Source organism: Aristolochia californica, unplaced genomic scaffold (assembly GCF_029961685.1).
Source record: "Aristolochia californica isolate CCGP_79_NKW_82.1479 unplaced genomic scaffold, dmAriCali1.0.hap1 SCAF_4, whole genome shotgun sequence".
Lineage (NCBI taxonomy): Eukaryota > Viridiplantae > Streptophyta > Magnoliopsida > Piperales > Aristolochiaceae > Aristolochia > Aristolochia californica.
Window position 1 is genome coordinate 34571445 of NW_027182103.1, and position 17512 is coordinate 34588956.

The window sequence follows — 17512 nt, forward strand, 5'->3', positions numbered from 1 at the left end:
GGAGTCTGTAAGAACCACAACGACATACTATTTGATGAATTCTAATACTAGTTAATTAAAATAATATATTTACTAATGAAATAATTATTGATTAGGGAAGAAAATAATTAAAAACTCATGATTTGTGGTAGTAAATTGGCCAATTGACCTATTGAACGTAATAATTAATCAATTATTTAATTGAATAGGTAGTAATTACTTAATTATTTAATTAATTGAACTCATTTTAAATATAAAATTGAACACATTCCAATGGAGTTGGTATGAAGAACCAGAATAATTTACTATTTGACTGCAACTAATACTAGTTGATTAATTTGTATATAATACATTTATTGATTGAATAATTACTAATTTGGTAAGAAAATAATCAATTACACGACGATTTGTGGTAGCCAATTGACATAAAATGAAACCTTCAGGTTATTTCATGTAAAACCTCTTCTTCTAGGTCTCCATTGAGGAAAGTCGTTTTCACATCCATTTGATGTAACTCCATATCAAAATGAACTACTAATGCCATAATTATCCAAAATGAATCCTTCTTTGAAACAAGAGAGAAAGTTTCGTAATAATCAATTCCTTCTTGTTGAGTAAATCCTTTGGCTACAAGTCTTGCCCTATATCTATCAATATTGCCTAAAGAGTTTTTTTTGGTTTTGAAAACTCATTTACAGCCAATGGCCTTCCCACGTTTAGGCAATTCAATAAGATCCCAAATTTGGTTTTTAGCCATTGAATCCAACTCTTCCTTCATGGCATCATTCCATAATGTGGATATTTTTCCGCTCATTGCTAGTGAAAACATAATAGGATCATCTTCAGCACAAACGTCCATGTCAGATTCTTGAAAGTACATTTCATAATCTGAAGAGATTGCAGGTTTCCTAACTCATGAAGATCTTCTTAATTGTACTTCAACATTTTCAGGTTGAGAATGTTGAGTAAGTTGATTTTATAAGAGTATCCTCATGATGAGATGGTTCTTCAACTATTGGTTGTACTTGAATAATCGAATCCTGATGATTTTTATGAACAACAACCAATCTATCCGAAGTTGTAGAAGCAGGTGAAGTACTTGTATTTTCCTCAAAAACTACGTTTCGAGGTTGGCTACTCCCACTAATGTCATCATTCTCAAAGAACCTTGCATTCTTAGATTCGAAAATTCTTGTCGAATGAGATGGACAATAAAATATGTATCCCTTAGACTTTTCCACTTAGCCAATGAAATGTCCACTGATTGTTCTAAAGTCTAACTTTGTCTCATGTGGATTGTAAAGTCGAACTTCTACTGGACAGTCCCAAACATGTACATGCCTTAAACTTGGGTTCCAACATTTCCATAACTCGAATGGTGTTTTATGAACCACCTTGGTTGGAACCCTATTAAGTACATAGACTGCAGTTTTGAGAGCTTCACTCCACAAAGTTGATGGGAGACCAGAGTTACTAATCATATTCTTCACCATGTCCATTAATGTTCGGTTTCTTCTTTCAACCACACCATTTTGAGACGGTGAGCCAGGCTATCCTCATCATAAGGCCCTGAAATATCAGTGTGTATGATTTCTAGGAACACAGAAGTCCTCCCGGCACCTTTCTTGTACTTGTTGGTTTGTTTTCCTTTAATGCAATCCACCCATGTACTAAAATAAGTAAAATCAAGAGCCTCAAGGATTCCATCATCAACTAATCTTTTAATTCTATCAATGGAGATATGAACTAAACTCCTATGCCACAACATGGAGGATTTCTTATTTATAACACTTCTCTTAATTCCAACATTAATATCATGCACAGTAGTAAGACTACAATCAAATGTAGGGTTAAAAAGATGTTTGAACAATCCTTCTTCCAAAATGCCATTTCCAACAAGAAAATGGTCCTTACACAAATGAAGGGAATTTCCAACGGAATTAAAACTAAATCCAAAGGGTAAAAATTTGGAAACTAAGATAAGGTTTCTAGAAAAAGATGGAACATAAAATGCCCTTTCAAGGTCTAAGACAAAAAGTATTTAGGACAAGTCTGAAAGTTGCAGCTGCCTCTACATGTGAACCCATCTCTTTTCCTGAATAGATGAAGCATTCACTTGGCGTCGGTTTTCGTTGGTTCAAGAAACCCTGCATGGTGTTGGCAACATGGATTGTAGTACCAGATTCAATCCACCAAGTGTTATAAGAAGCATGAGTCATATCAGATTCAAAACACACTAAGGAACACATTTGGGTTATCAGGATGCTTGCTAATGCCTTATCGGAATTCTCAAACCGTTCTTGAATAGCTTGAAGATATTCCTTGGCTTTGGCACATTCAGGAATAGATTCACGTATACTCTTCCCAATATGAGACTTAATAAACATCAAAGTTAATCAATTGGATCGTTCCCAAGGTTCAAATAATGTTTTCATAATTTGGTATTAGATTCTGTGGGTTTTGGAGGTTCATCCACTCTAAGTGCTAAGTCAATATCCATGCACCCTAGTAACAACATAATTTGCTCCTTCCACTCAATATAATTTTCTCCATTGAGGGGTACAATAGAAGAATCAATGGTTGGGACAAATAAAATTTGAAGAGCTGCAAAAAGTAGCTAAAAAGCTTGTAATAAAGCCAAAATTTGAATATTTACCTATATAAATAATCCAAACAAATAAATCAACGTGTCATTATAATCTTTCCTGTGGGCTTAGATTATAACACATAAGTGATTTATGTCTCCTTATGATGGGATCTAGAAATTTGTTTGTAAAAGAATATTCTAGGCCTAAGAGCAACTAGAATTTTTTTTTAAATATTTCTTTCCCATCCTGATTAATCACATAAATATAACATTTACCCTGTGGGTTTAAATTATTATATCTCCATGATTAATCACAATTTTTTTATGTCATTATCTTTATGTGACTAAACTTAATGTCACTCAACATTTGCATAGTTTAGAATGTCAACTTTCGGCGAAAAGAGCTTTTCTGCTATCTTCTCTGGTGAACAGAATGTCTCGTCTATCACAGAGGCTCTTCAATGGCAACGTTCATGCATACCTCTGCCAGACCATACCCCCTTTTATAGGCTCCTCTCCATCAAAGGACACCACCAAACGACGAGTAACCGAAAGGTCGTAACCAGTGACCACCATCAGTGGAAAACCGTATGACGGATGGGTCACTTAAGTGATGGATTGTGAACCGTCTAGGTGACGGTTTGTGAACCATCTTACACATTGAACCGTAGTCGAGAGAAGCAGTCACAGAGCACCGAGAGAGAGAGACATCGTAATGGAAGCCTATATACACCGACATGTTGCGCTCGTCGGACGCTCATCGACGACGATGGCACCTGAGGAAGGAGACGGCGGCGTGGGGATGGTGAGTAGAGTCCCGAACAGATGAAACGTTTGGACGAGACGCTTGGTTGTGTTCAGCCGAGAGTGGCGCGACCGAACAGAGTTGAGACCGGTATTGTGTGCGCCATCTTTCTGTGCTCTCGTTGGAGCGTAGCAAAAGCCAGGAGCACGACATCATGCTCTCTGGCTATCCCGCACCACTGTACGCGCAAGAGCTCCAAACGTGCTCACAACCCATCCAACCCTAGTTTTATCATTGGATACACTTAATTCATATATAAATAACTGGAAAAATATAATATTTAAGTTTTCATTCCTTTTCATTTTAGTGCATATGGATTAAATAATTGGATATGCACATATGAATGTTTAATATGCATTAATTTTTATAAGTGAAAATTTTATTTAGGTTTTATACATACATAATCTTCTATGCATATTTTGATTGACCTAAATATAAGAAATTAATAATTGACATAAATTTTAGTCAATTATTTTGATGTCATATTTTGGTTTACATTTGAATATTAAGTAATAACCACAACATTCTTAATTATGAAAAATGTCTAGTGACATTAAGTTTAGTCACATAAAGTTAATGACATAAATATTTGTGATTAACCATGGAACGCTAATAATTTAACCTCACGTGGTAATTTTTATATTTAAGTGATTAATTAGAAATTGATAGGAACATTTAAAAAATAAAATTAGTCGCCCATAGGCCTAGAAAATTCTTATAGAGATAAATTTACAATGCCATCATAAAGTGATATAAATCATTTGTGTTATAATCTAAGCCTACTCACAAGTCGATTAATTTGTTTGAATTTATTTACGTGGGTAAATATTCAATTTTTGGTTCCATTGCATGCTTTAGTAAACATTGTTGTTTATTTTGCAGTTCTTCAAACTTTATCTGTTCCAAATTTTTATTCCTCCAATATTATTCCTCTGAATGGTAATAATTATGATGATTGGAAGGAGAAAATCTTCCTTGCATTGGAGTGCAGTGTCAAGTGGTGGAGCCTAGTTAATGCCTTACGCTCAGTTCGTTGCGGATCGACCTTCGCGGTAAGGTCGACATGGGGGTTGGAAGGGGAGCGGAGTCCCCATCTGATCCACGATATGTTGACTGTTGTTTCATTAAGGGCAGTTTAGGAATTTCATTCTTGTAATGTGGTTTCCCTAGTTTTCTCTTTAAATTGGGAGTTCACCACTATTAGGGCGATTTCTCTTTGTAAGTTATTTCATCTTCATAGTGGATTATTGCAATGGCGGAAGACAGGACGTTGTCTCACCTTGAGGCAAACTCGTATAAACCTTGTTGTGTATTTTCGTGCTTTTTTTTTTGTCCTTGTTCTACATTTCTTATTATTGCTCTCATTAGTTTGGAATTAGGGCGTAGAATTTCTAACATGCGGTACCTTGATTTGGCATTTTGAGTGGATGAACCTCCATGGCCCATGGAATCAAGTACCCAAGTTGAAAAAATATCATTTGATCGCTGGGAGCGATTAGATCGCTTAAGTTTTATGTTTATCAAGTGTCACATTGGGAAAAGTATCTCCATGGATTCATCCTTGATTTTCCCAAAGCAAAAGAATATCTTCAAACTATTCAGGATCAATTTGAGACTTCTGACAAAACATTAGTGTTGGTAGACAGGGACCAAGCCCACACGACCAAAGAAGACTCACATATCCAAGTACTAGAAGATGGGCCCAAACCCATAAGATCATGGAAAACCCATGCATCTAAGATATATTGAAGACGGGTTTAAGGCCCACAGATAAACGAGAAGGCCCAGAGGCACACATATATTGATGGCAGGATGGTAAATAAAGAGTCATCTCTAATTAAGTTAAAGTTCCAGAGTTAAATCCCTAAACCCTAAACCCTAAGTTCAGCACTATTATTATAATAGAGTTGTTTTATTAATATATAAATAGAGCTTCTGGGGGTAGGTTATAATCAATTCCATAACCCTTCTTCCTCCTATCACCTCCCATTGAGTTTTTTTTTCCATTTTTCTCCATGAGCTAAATTCATGGAGTCCTGAAAATCAACATGGTATCGAAGCTTTGATTTTTAACTTTTTCATATTGTTTTTTTAGTTAGTGAAATTCGTAGTTTATTTTAATGGTATTTTTTTTTTCTTTGGAGTTCTATTTTTTTCTCTCATTAATCTGCCGCTGGTATTATTTGCTTCCCACCTCGATAAACTGCCTTACCCTTGGTATATAATATGTTGTCTTCACTCTTGAGCAAATCCATGGCGTCTTCCCGAGTAGTGTTTCTGCTGCTACTGGCTGTCGTCTTCGCTTAACTTCACCGCTCGTCTCGGTTAACTTCTCCGACAGTGTCACTGCCGCCCGCCACGGCCACTCTATTGGAAGCATGCGCCATAATTATTTTCGTTCTGGAGGAAATAATTCAGTTGCGGAATTATTGCCGTTAAGCCAAGGTCTGTTTTTCCGAAGGTCACGTCGTCGTTACCGGATACGATGACACCATGAATGTGAGAAGAAGCATCAGTCCAGCTTATCGTCCTCTGTCGAAGCCTTCCCGTCACCGCCGCTGTTATTGCTGTCGAATTTTCTTTGGAGGCTGAAGACGACGACAACTTGCAAAAAAAAAACTTCTCTACACAAGCCGCTTACTCCGTCCAGAATACTGTTTCCAGCGAGTTGTCTTCGTCACCGAATCCATCATAGTGTTGGTGTTCGGGAAGAAGATGTACTGCTGCTGCATTTTTTTTTGGTCGTTCTATGTTCGGCCGTGGGGAAAGATGACCCACCGCTGCCGGAGAAGATGAATTCTGGTTGGAAACTTTCTTTCCCAGTTTCCACTCTATGTCAAGGAAGAAGAGGGGTGGAAACTTTCCTTCTGAGCTCCCTCCGAGCTCTGTTTCCTCCAAAGAAACTGAGGAGGAAGACGAATATTTCATTGTTCAAATATTTCACGCTTCCTAAGTTAAGAAACATGAATTTATCAGCGCTATGGCCCGTTAGCGCAACCTGGACTCGTCTGAGTCAATCCAGCAAGGCCGAGTCAAGCCAGCGACCGAGTTCCCAACCGACCACTGTTTCAACACCAGCCAGACCAAGTCAACCCATACCAACTTGGACTGAGTCAACTCAGTTCGGGTCAACTAACCTGGGCCACTTATTTTTTGCCTCGGTATACATTCCCAAGTTTTATAAATATTTTCGCGCGACGGTGAATTTTTCTCTGGTTGGAGTTTTATTGTGAAGAATTTATAGATTATTCCTTAGTCAACATATTATTTGGTACAAATATGTGCATTAAATTATTTCATGGGTCAATTTTACAAGGATTATTTTGGGTGGTGTTAAATGGGCTCGAGCCCATTTCAGCTGCTGCTATTGTGTTTCTTTTGATGACACATTATTTTTGAAGAAGAGGTAGCCTAATACCATTATTTATTTATGTCCCCGTCAAAAATATCAAATTTTTGTGGCTAGGAGTCAATGACGGAGGAACTTTATCCCTGTCAAAAATATCAATATTACTTGTGGTTGGGAGTCCATGACGGAGAAACTTCATCCCCGTAAAAAGTATCAAATTTATTTGTGGTTGGAAGTCCGTGACGGAGGAACTTCATCCTCGTAAAAAATATCAATTTTTTGTGTTTGGGAGTCCATGACGGAAGAACTTCATCCCTGTCAAAAATATCAAAATTATTTGAGGTTGGGAGTCCATGACGGAGGAACTTCATGCCTGTCAAAAATATCAAAATTTTTGTGGTTGGAAGTCCATGACTGAGGAACTTCATCCCCGTAAAAAATATCAAGTTTTTGTCGTTGGAAGTCATTGACGGAGGAACTTATTATTGTATTTATGGTACTTACCCCTATTAATATCATATATTACTTTACCACTTTTGCGTCATTATCCTGTGGAGGGACACGGTGGTGGAGGTGGACACTTCAGAGCAATGTCTTAGCGGCTAGGAGTCATTTACTCCCATTGATATTATACCAACTGGGCCTCATGAACGAGAGCAGCAGCGTGAGGGGGAGTGATGGAAGATTGAAGCATATTTTACAAAAAAAAAATTATATATCATTTCCAGCAAGCTAGGAGTTCATGTTGTTCTCTCACCCCCTGCTTGAGGGGGACTGTTGGAAGACAAGGCCCAAACCCACATGACCAAGGAAGACTTACATATCCAAGTGTATTAGAAGATGGGTCCAAGCCCATAAGATCAAGGAAGACTCATACATCTAAGAGATATTGAAGACGGGCTCAAGACCCACAGATCAAGGAGAAGGCCCATAGGCCCACATACATTGATGGTAGGATTGTAAATAAAGGGTCATCTCATAGAGATGGCATTGATGTAATTAAGTTAAAGTTCTTGGGTTAAAACCCTAAACCCTAAACCCTAAGTTCAAGGGTATTATTGTAATATATTAGTTTTATTAATCTATAAATAGAGCTTCAAGGGGAGGGTTATAATCGATTCCATAACCCTTCTTCCTCCTTTTTTCTCCCAATGGGTTTCTTTCCCTTTTCTCCATGAGTTAAATTCATGGAATCCTAAAAATCAACAATTAGCAAGCACCTTGATGACGAAAATGTGTTCCATGAAATTTATAGGTACCGAAGGTGTGCGTGAGCACATCGTGCAGATGTGGGACATTACCGCTAGACTGAAATTGTTGGAGATTGAGATGTCCGAGTCATTTCTGGTTTACTTCATCCTTTACTTGCTCTCGTCTGAATACGGACCGTTCAAGATCTCTTACAACACACATAGGGAGAAATGATCAATTAATGAACTTCTGACCATGTGTGTACAAAAGGAAGGGAGGCTGAATCAAGAGGGGATTGAAAGTACAAATTTGACGACTCGTGGCAAGAAACCATTTAAGAACGAGAAGAGAAAAGCCCCTCGTAATTAAGTTAATAAGGGAGATATCAAATGTTACTTTTGTAAGAAGAAAGAACATAAAAGGAAGACTTGTCCCAAATTCAAACATTGGGTTGAAAGAAAGGTAATCTCATCTCTTTAGTATGTTTTGAATCTAATATGGTTAATATTTCTTATAACACTTGGTAGATTGATTCTAGTACTACAATCCATGTTGCTAACACCATGCATGGCATCTTAAACCAACGAAAACCAACGAAAAGTTAAAGTTCCAACTATTAAGGAAACAAGATAGGTTCATATGTGGGGGCAGTTGAGACTTATAGACTTGTCCTTAATTCTGGTTTTGTTTTAGACTTTGGAAAGACTTTTTATGTTCCATCCTTTTCAAGAAACCTTATTTGAGTTTCTAGATTTTTATCTTGTTGTTTCAGTTTCAATTTGCTTACTAATTTCCTTCATTTGTATAAAGACAATATTCTTGTTGGAAAAAGTATTTTGGATGATGGTTATTTAAACTTCTTCTAAATTCTACCCTTAATGGTACAAATGTTGGCATTAAACATGGTGTTATAATTGAGAAACCCTTTATGTTGTGGCATAGGAGATTAGGTAATATTTCCATTGTTAGAATTAAGAGATTAGTAAATGAAGGAGTCATTGAGGCTCTTGACTTTAGTGATTTTGGTACATGTGTGGATTGTTTTAAAAGAAAACCCATCAAAACTCCGAAGTTAAGCACGCTTTGGCGAGAGTTGTACTTGGATGGGTGACCTCTTGGGAAGTCCTCGTGTTGCACCCCTTTTTGCCCATTGTTCCTCTGCCACCAGCTAATTTCTCTCTAGTAATGTTGCGGTTAGGGGCAACAAAACATATTTGCATGTATAGTTTGTTTTCTTTTTAAACGGTTCAAAATATTTGGGAAGAAGAGAAGAGTAGGAAAAAGTACGATTTATTTTATTTTATTTTATTAATGCAGTTATGTTCAGTTTCGACACGGACGATAAATGTTTTATTCTTTAATCGAACGACATAGCACTCCTTTTTAATATTTTATATCTCGATTTTTGCTTAAGGTTTTATTTATTTTTTATTTTTTGGAGGGAATGTGGAATAGACCTACAGAACACGGGTGGAGAGGGGATCCAGGGAAGGGATTGGTAGGATGGAGAGGGTAACACAAACGGGTGCGATCAATAAAATTGGGCACTTTGATAAATGTTGTAGAAAGAAAAAATTCTGAGTAAGATAGGCAAGCTAAAAAATTCTGCAATTTCAGTTAATGTAATAAAAATCACTTTACCTATTCTCTTTCTCGATTGAACTCACCCATCAGCTCAAAAAATTGCTTTCAGACATGAAGAAGATTGAATTTTGAGCATAAATGATGCTAATTCTGACAGTTTTCAGATCACCTTTATGCTTACTCTAGGAAAACTACACACAAAGTGATTGACTTAAATTCTAATAGTTTTTTGCAAGATGACCAAATGAGCTCCTCTAAAGATAAAATAGAATTATCGAAATCTACTTATGAAGGGGGGGGAGCGTTTGCGTGTCGTTGGAGTTGAACTTCAACAACATTATTCAGTTCATCCCCTGACATTAGTCAATGGAATACCAGAGTTCAAGTCATCTAGATGACTAAGATGAATCCAAAAATCATCTTTACGGTTTAAGTTATGGAATCTGGTTTCTGGCCATTTTTGCCAATCATGATCAACCAAACGCCGGGGTTCGAACCCTCATCAATTTTTTCCCCCTCTCTCCTGCACCCACTCTCACGACCTCTTCATTTTCGATGTTTTCGCCTTCACTCCCGCATCCTCTACCTCATCTTCCTGCGGCCCCCGATCTCTCTACTCCCTCTCTCTTCTCTTCCATCTCTCTCCAGTCTCCGTCTCTTTGTGGCCATGCAATCCCTTATCTATTATATGTGATGGGGCATCCTTTAGCGGTGAAGGTGTAAACCAAGTACTTTGGGATATTTGTTTCTATTTATTTTCTTGTTTCTAGTGAAAACTACCATAATCATCCTTGCTCTAGACCAATTCCTATATATATTTATTTCATCTTTTCTATTTAGGCTGTTGGGCTTGTCTTTCGTGAGCAGCGAATTTGGTTGGCTGCCATGGAAGCTCTGATGTCAAAGGGGATGCGCTATGCTAAGGAGGTTTGGTCTTTCATCTAATGATTTTATCGCTTCTTTTGTGTAAGGACTTTAACTCAAAATCTTGGGTTTTTGGTGATTTTATCTGGTTGGTGCATTCTAGGCTCTTTTTTCTGGTTGTTATGCTGGAGGTTTATCATCCATAATGCATTCTGATGAGTTGAAAGAACTCTTTCCAAGATCAATAAAAGTCAAGTGTCTTGTTGATGCCAAGAAGTTCCTTGATGCGTATGGTTTGCTTTTTTCTGCATTTTTTCTTGTATTATTGTCATCATGAGTGAAATCAAGGGGTGGGATCATGCTTTGTTCTAAAGTTTTTTATCTCAATCAAATACTAGGCAAAAATGAAATTATGCCAAGGCTATTGATTATGTGCCTGCTTCTTGGTAACTGCAAATACTTTAGGATCATCATAAATGAGCACAATAAATGAGAATTGATATGCATAGACTCTTTCTTGCCATCCTTTTGTACATTGCATAAGTATCCAACTTCTATAAATTCATCCTTCTTTTTTATTCTTTCTTTTACTCTCAAATAAAACCATATAAACTGGAGATTGATGTATGTGGTTCCAACTTTGTTGCAGTGTTTCTTCCCTGAAAATTTTGTGGCTAATATTAAGACCCCAATTTTTCTTCTGAATGCTGCATATGATGTTTGGCAGGTAAAATTTTGTAGATTCTGAATGATCATTTACTGAATATGTCTACTTATGTTTTGAATTGTTTCTTATTCATTTTTTTTTGTTTTTTTTTTTCTGGTACAAGCTAGTTTGCGTCCACCATCAGCTGATCTGCATGGTGAATGGCATGCTTGCAAGTTAAATTATGAAAGGTGCACACCAGGACAAATCAAATTCTTCCAGAGTACTTCTCTTTCACTGTTATTCACCTTTGTACTATAGTGTCATTTTTGTCAATAATTGGCCTCGAAATGCCTTTGAAGCTTTGGTGTTATCTTCTTAAACAGATTTTAGGAATAAAATGCTTGTAGCTATTAAAGGGTTCTCAATGTTGAAGCAAAATTGGGTTGTTCATAAATTCATGTTTCGCCCATTGCCAATCAGAGAGGCAGGACACATGGTTTGCCAACAATTCACCTGTCATCAGGAACAAGGTATTAGGATTGTCTCCCCCTCCCTCTGTCAAACTTAGAGCTGATATGTCAAGTGGCAGCCACAGCCAGACTGTTCAGTTTATGGGTGTGGTTTCAATTTACTCTTATCTATTTTAATTTTCATTCACCAGTCTGGGGAAGAAAAGAATGGAATAGTGTTTTGGTTCAAAACTCTGTCACTATTTTGCTCATAGATTCTCATAGAAACACAAACGTCTGAAATTTGTTGACAACAGAGAATCGTTGTAGCTGTCGGTGATTGGTACTTTGACCGAGCTGAAGTGAAGATGATAGAGTGTGCATACCCTTGTGACCAAAGTTGTCACAACCTCGTCTTTCAGTGAAGAAGTCAACATTGGATCTCTTCACTATTATTTGCACTCGATTCAGGTGCATATTCATATTAAGAAGATTTGAAGCAAAAAGGTGTAGAATATGAGACCCAATTAGCAGCTGGCTATTACTACAATGTCTAGCATGTTGTAATTTGCATGTCAATTCTTGTGCCCTCTATAGGTATCTGCTTCCCCCATGCAAGTATTATTAAAGAGGGAAGTTATTGTTTCTAGTTTTCCAGTGAAAAGGGTAAATAATAAGACATGTATTAATGACCTGATTAGCATGGGAAATAGATTAATAAGAATCTTCTTGAATATATGTATGCAAGCTCTTTTGTCCTTTTGTCGGATTTAGAGTGATTCATGACCGAGTATAAGAATATGGCTATTTGTCACTGCAGTAAAACATAAATGACAGAAAAATTGTATTATTGTTATCAAATTTTTCTTTCTAATGGTAGATAAATTCCCTTTAATCGGTAATTAGTCCAGTCGCTTACTATTGAAGTACTAAGAAATTTATTTACATATCTGGCAATCAAATCAGATCATGAGAGATAACAAGAGCAAAGAGGTGGGCCATGGAAGGCAGTTCCCTACAGTCATGCACCCACATATAAAAGATCAACATTATTTCATGGAAGCCAAGTAGTCAACCAGTACACTTTCATTAAAAACAGAAACATAGAGACCTATTATTTGATCTTGAAGACGAAGACCACATGTGCAACAAGAACTACAATGTCTAATTGATATTTTTTAATAAATGGGAAAACATCCAGAAAAATCAATATATATATAAATAAAAGATCTACGAGATGTGGCATCCAATTGAATTTCACATATGAAAGAGTTAACAATACATTAGCCAACTGTACATCATGAACCAATAAGCTATACTTACAGAACTTAGAATTCTTCTATAAAACCTTTACTTAACAAAATTTCTGTAAAACCTGTCCTATGAGTGCAAATTTTGGGGATAACCCCTGCTCTTATCCACCTTTGGAAAGGGACAAATTAATCGCATGTGGATAGGAGCCACTGAGAAAATTCTTCGGAAGGAAGACCAAGCCCCGTCTGAGACTGCTGAAACGGATTCATGTAAGAATGCTTCGTTGAGGCTCCATCTCACTGACGAGCCACAGATTATGCGAGTGATCAACTGTGGGTTGCGTCTCAATTTTTCTGTCTGATGCTCCTTCGCACACCAGTCCCATTCCCTTGGGAAATTCCAATCTCTGTTTCGCTTCTTCCCTTTTGCCAGAAATCTTGTAAGACAAATTCCGCAGAGATTCTTTCCACGAGTTTGGCGCTTAAAGTGGTTGGATGCTTACGTATTTCTTCATTGCTTCGATTACGGTACCTTGTGAGGATGCGAAGAAGTTCAGCCTTATTTGGAGGCCAGGAATGAGGAGAGAATTCTTTCTCGCTTTCGGGAGGAGAACACAAGAAGAAGACGTCAATCCCGCAAAGCAGAGACAATTGATGGCCCTTCTTCTTCACCCCTTCGACTCGCTTCTTGAAAACCTTGCAGCGAGTCCTTTCGTCGCCGATGAACTTCATCTCGAGTTTAGATCTGACCATGGCAACTGTGCGAAATCGAAAAGAAATTTGAGGAAACTGTGATAAGAGCGAGGAAGAAGCAGGAGTGAGTGCCAGTAAAATGTTGGCTTTTCTATACCTTTCCACTTTCCGGTTTCCACCCTCTCGCAAGACGCAACGCAACTCACGGAAGAGGACACGCAGTTTGCCAACGGTGAGGTGACCTGCTATTCGGGTCGACCGCCCAAGTGACTAACCTTTTTCCCGCCAAAAATATTTTCAAAATGTTATTATATGTGCCCGTTTAGGTGTCCTTCGCCCCCTCAATAGTGAGAAACAATGGCAATTGTTCAATGAAAATTTTCACAACAATGAACTTTTATACAAACTACAATGGTAATTTTTCCAAATATTCTCATTTTAGCCTTAGTAAGTGACCTCCTTTCTCCACTCAATGTAGGGGTTAGTGATGAACTTCACCTACATCCACACCCACGCTTGGGACAAGGGTTGAGTCGGGATTAATTAAATAACCCATTTAATGTAATGCATAACTATTTTTATCATAGATAATAGCAATTAATTAATGACGTTATGTATTTTCTAATCAATTAATTACTAATTAAGTAAGAAATAATTAAATACCCGATGATTTGTGCTAATTAATCGGCCAAGTGACCTATTTAATGTAATAACTAATCAATTATTTAATAGAACGAGTAGTAATAACTTACTTATCTTATTAATTAAACACATTTTAGTGATATAATTAACTAATTAATTGATTCAATTAATTTATTTAGTAGGATTATTGGAGTCGATGCGAAGAACCAGAATGACATACTAATCGATGGTAGCTAATACTAGTTAATTAATTGGTAATTAATGCATTTATTAATTAAATAATTACTTGATTATTTGTGTTAATTAACAAAACAATTGACTTATTTAATGTAATAACTAATCAATTATTTAATTGAATAGGTAGTAATTACTTAATCATCTAATTAAGTGAACATATTCTTATTACATAACTAACTAATTAACTTGGTTTGTAGGATTAATGGAGTCTGTAAGAACCACAATGACATACTATTTGATGATTGCTAATACTAGTTAATTAAAATAATATATTTAATAATTAAATAATTATTGATTAGGTAAGAAAATAATTAAAAACCCATGATTTGTGGTAGTAAATTGGCCAATTGACCTATTTAATGTAATAATTAAGCAATTATTTAATTGAATAGGTAGTAATTACTTAATTATTTAATTAATTGAACTCATTTTAAATATAAAATTGAACACATTCCAATGGAGTTGGTATGAAGAGCCAGAATAATTTACTATTTGACTGCAACTAATACTAGTTGATTAATTTGTATTTAATACATTTACTGATTGAATAATTACTGATATGGTAAGAAAATAATCAATTACATGATGATTTGTGGTAGCCAATTGACATATTTAATTATATAACTAATCAACTATTTAATCAAACATGCATGACTTACTTAATTAACTAATTAATATATTTATATAATTAAATAATTATTTGACTATAAATTGATTCAATTAATTTTTTATTTTATTTTTTATTTTTTATTTTAATGACTAATTAATTTTTCTCCCATTATTATTTTTCTCTAAGTTCATTTTTTTATTATTATCTTTTTTTTCCTTATTTTCCCTTTTGTATTTTAAATTTTATTATTTGTGTAGTTTTCCTTTAAGCTTTTCTTCTTTAGTTTTTTTACTAACGTGGGAAGTTGACTGATCCTATGAGGATTCCAAAGGTTGAAATCAGATAATTTGGGAAGTAATTTTAAAAATTCATTATTCAGATAAATAAAAATTTTAAATCCAATATTCGGGTACAATTCCTTGAAATATAATAAATATAATAATAATTTTCCACAAAATCCTTCTTATTACACGAGTTGCTAATTGGGTGTAATTAGATTGGACAACAACAAAATCCTTCAATAATTTTTGTGAGAAAATTTTGCTTTTGTGCAATGGTACCCCACCTATAAAGTAATATTTAATTAATCTATCTAATAATTACATAAAAAAATTAAAGCAACAACAATTCAAAGTAATATTTAATGAATTTCTTCATTTGAATGTTGAGGATTAAAATATAACTTTAGTTATTAAGATTTATGTTTCAATTGCATAATTCTAAACTTTTTTCAAGCGATCCTTTTACTTTTCTCCATAGCACAACATGCTGCTTCTATAGATGACAAAATTCAAAATATTGGCGCTAGTACTACATCATTACTTAAAAACTATCAACTGTGAAATCTCCAGTCAGCGAAATATCATGGAAGGAAAGTAGAGCTCCATGTTTAGCAAGTATTACGTAAAAGGAAACTCTAGCGAAACCAGGATTCCAAATCATACTAGAAGAGGTAGCCTCTTCGGTTTATATATATAAGTGAGGTAGGACTTGCTCTCTTCTATCTTGTTGCATTGCCGGATCATACCATCTTCCTTCAGTCTACGTCTTCAATTCTTGTTGTGGGATCTTGCTCTATTCTTGCATCTTGGGGATCGACCTACTACTCTAATATTGTTTTAATGGAGGATAGCTTGCCTGAAGACATCTCACTAGAAATTCTTTCACGTCTACCCAAGAAATCACGGCTCAAGTGTGTATTTTAAGGAAATGTCAGAATCTTATCAAGAAAGTTAGCTTCTTTCACTGCCAAATCTATTGACTTCGGTTTTGTCTATCTCAAATACTACGATTATGGCTTCATACGTGAATGTATGTTCTACCGCTTGGACGACTAAGGAGCACTCTGTTATGGACTCAATAATACTGAGTCATCTACTTTACTTTTATTATTTATGTTGCTTTTAATTTCGAATTTTATTGATTTGTAATAAGGCTTAAAGGTAGGGGTAGAATTGGGTTTTTTAATCCTAACCTATGTTGATGTTAATTACCCTATTTAAGGGGTAAGAATGGAGAAATAAAACCTAAGTTCGGATTTAATTTAAACTAGAGTACATTAGGTTAATCTAGGTTCTCCTCAAGCTCCCTCTTCTGGGATTTTGGGCGTGAACCTTTCCTTCGGCGTTAGAGCTTGTGTGAGTGGGTTGGGGTGGTTGAGAAGGGAAGATAATCTGAAATCTCTACCTGACGGGGTGGAGAGAGACCTGGTGTTTCATAGAACTAAGGAGGAAGAAGGGATGCGTGAACCCTTTCTTCAGCCATGGCGAGGGCGGAGGAATTGCTGCTTCATCGTAACGGTAAGAGGCTTGCTTCATTCACAGAACCGAGGACAGAAGATGAAGGAAGAGAATCGAACCATGTCTGGGAAGAAGAACTCTTCTTCCTTCACGGCGAAACATGGTCTTTCACGGCAAAAACAGGGGATACGATTTAGCTAAGTTAAAAAAGGTAAATTGAGATTGATTTTCCTAAGTTCATAAGGTTGGAGTTTTATTATTAAATTACCTGCGTGAATAGTGGTTTACCTGTGCGTGAATAGTGTCTGAACTCATTTGTGAGAGAAAAAGAATTCTGTTTCCAACTTAGAGTGGTTGGAGACGAAATTCTTGGTTCTTTACGGTGAGTAAACCCGTGTGCGTGCTGGATTCATCAGTGTTTCGCCGAGTTACTAGATCCATGGCGAGGGACCATAACAACTTGGTATCCAAGCAGGGTAACCCGGCAGAGAGAAGCACCAATGAATACTTTGAATTGCTTGAAAGAAAATTTGATACCGTCCTAGAGAGGTTCTCAAAAATTGATATCGATATGGAGACCTTGAAGGGAAGGATGAACAACATGGAGAATGGTCTAACTACTGGCAAGAAATTTGCTGCATTGAAGGAAAAGTTTACTCTCAGTTTGGAAACCTTGAAAGGAAGGATGGATAACATGGAGATTGGTCTGAGCACTGGCAAAAACCCAATTCCGGGAGACCATTCGCAGATCAGAGGGGGAGATGAGTTTACTAGACACACGAGTTTCTCGGGTCAGCAAGGACCCTTCATTCTGGGGGGACACTTCAACCAGGGGGGAGGCACTGTACCCCTCATTCCAGATCAGAGAGGAGGGGACCATT

The 17512-nt window shown here is 36.4% G+C and overlaps 1 protein-coding gene and 1 pseudogene across 1 annotated transcript; one reads left to right on the forward strand and one right to left on the reverse strand.

Moving 5' to 3' along the window:
• Nucleotides 1–3281: 3281 nt before the first annotated feature.
• On the forward strand, nucleotides 3282–11882 carry LOC137963266 (pectin acetylesterase 12-like; annotated as a pseudogene).
• Nucleotides 11883–13055: 1173 nt separating this feature from the next.
• LOC137963267 (agamous-like MADS-box protein AGL80) lies at nucleotides 13056–13463 on the reverse strand. The gene has a single exon (XM_068810419.1). The coding sequence runs from the start codon at nucleotides 13461–13463 to the stop codon at nucleotides 13056–13058; it is 408 nt and encodes a 135-aa protein (XP_068666520.1).
• Between the last annotated feature and the right edge of the window lie 4049 nt (nucleotides 13464–17512).